Source organism: Pterocles gutturalis, unplaced genomic scaffold, assembly GCF_000699245.1.
Source record: "Pterocles gutturalis isolate BGI_N339 unplaced genomic scaffold, ASM69924v1 scaffold3763, whole genome shotgun sequence".
Lineage (NCBI taxonomy): Eukaryota > Metazoa > Chordata > Aves > Pterocliformes > Pteroclidae > Pterocles > Pterocles gutturalis.
In genome coordinates, this window is record NW_010120166.1 from 1,708 (window position 1) to 3,115 (window position 1,408).

The window sequence follows — 1,408 nt, forward strand, 5'->3', positions numbered from 1 at the left end:
GTTGGGATGGGGTGTGGCAGGCGGGGCTGGGCTGGGAGGTGGCAGGTGGGGCTGACCCTCCATTTGCGGGTGCTGGGCATTAGGGCTGCCTGCACTGGGGACATTTTTGTGTGCTGTGGTGCTGCATTTTTTGGTCGTTTGGGTGCTGCAGCCTGCACACAGCTCCTGCATCCCGTGTGTGTGGATGATGGGCTGCAGCGATTCCTCTCGTGTCTCTCTGGAGTTGCGTTGCTCAGGGGAGTTGTGCGTAGGTGGCTGTGCGGCCCCCATAGTCACTGTGGGCTCCCGGGCTCTTGGCAGGCATTGCCGCCATGCTGCTCAGCGCCGAGCCCCAGCTGAGCCTCGCCGAGCTCCGACAGCGCCTTCTCCACTTCGCCACCAAGAACGTCATGGACCCGGCGTGGTTCCCCGAGGAACAGCGACGCCAGACACCCAACAGCGTGGCTGGGCTGCCTGCACGGCTGGGCACAGGTAGGGACCTTGGCTGACTGCTGGGAGCCTGGCAGAGCGCTGCCCTAACCGGGGAAAGAAGCGTCTGGGTGACAGCAAGGCGTGTCGGCAGGGCACTTCCTTCCACAGGCTGTGCCGGGGCCGGTTGAGCCCAAACTCGGCCGTTTGCACGCAGAGGGGAAGTGGGTAGACCTGTCAGCCCGATCGGTGAACATAGAGGGTACTGGGTAGACCTGTCAGCCTGGTGTGTGCCGTGGGCTCTGGGTGCAGCGGTGGGTGTCCCCCTCAGATGGCTGATGCCACCTCTCCCGTTGCAGATGCGCAGCTGTACTGCCGCTCGGTGTGGTCAGCACGCTCGGGGCTCACCCGACATGCCACGGCTGTGGCTCGCTGTGCGGGTGCCGAGGAGATGCTCAGCTGCTCCAGCTTCTCCCCTTCTCCCGCAGCGGCCGGCGGCTGGGGGAGCACATGGAGGTGAGTGGGACATGCGGGGACAGAGTCCTGCCCCTGGGGTGTGCGCTGGCCTCAGAGAGGTGTCCCCAGGCCTCTGACCACCCCTGGTGACACTGTGCTGCCCTGGCTGCAGGACAAAGACAGGCAGAAGCAGTGTGTGGCACACAACGCTTTCCGGGGCCAGGGTGTCTTCGCCATCGCCAGGTGCTGCATGTGGCCCCGAGCTGAGTGCTGGATCAACGCCAGCTCCCCCGCAGGCGAGGGGGCCGGCTGCTCCCCGCGGGACCATGTCCTGACTGGTAACGCCCAACACCGCGGGTTGCAGACCCCTGAGCCAATACCCTGATGGCCAAGGGGGCTTCTTCCAGAAAAACTCTGGGAGCTGGGGTAGAGGGGGGGGGTGGAGTGCTGAGCCAAAGGGAAGGGGACCTGTGCTGCGTGCAGGGGCTCGGTGGGGACATAGGATGGGGGGCAACGGTTTTAAGGTGAAAGAGGGGAGATTGAG

General features: G+C 65.1%; 1 protein-coding gene across 1 annotated transcript in view; it reads left to right on the forward strand.

Annotated features, from left to right (window-relative positions):
* The window catches only part of PCSK9 (proprotein convertase subtilisin/kexin type 9), a gene marked incomplete at both ends in the record, with an annotated part of 2,903 nt that extends 1,701 nt beyond the window's left edge, over positions 1-1,202 (forward strand). Inside the window, 4 exon segments of the mRNA XM_010076778.1 lie at positions 273-471; positions 768-877; positions 880-924; positions 1,037-1,202. Of these exon segments, the coding sequence (XP_010075080.1) occupies positions 273-471; positions 768-877; positions 880-924; positions 1,037-1,202 (520 nt within the window).
* Positions 1,203-1,408: the final 206 nt, after the last annotated feature.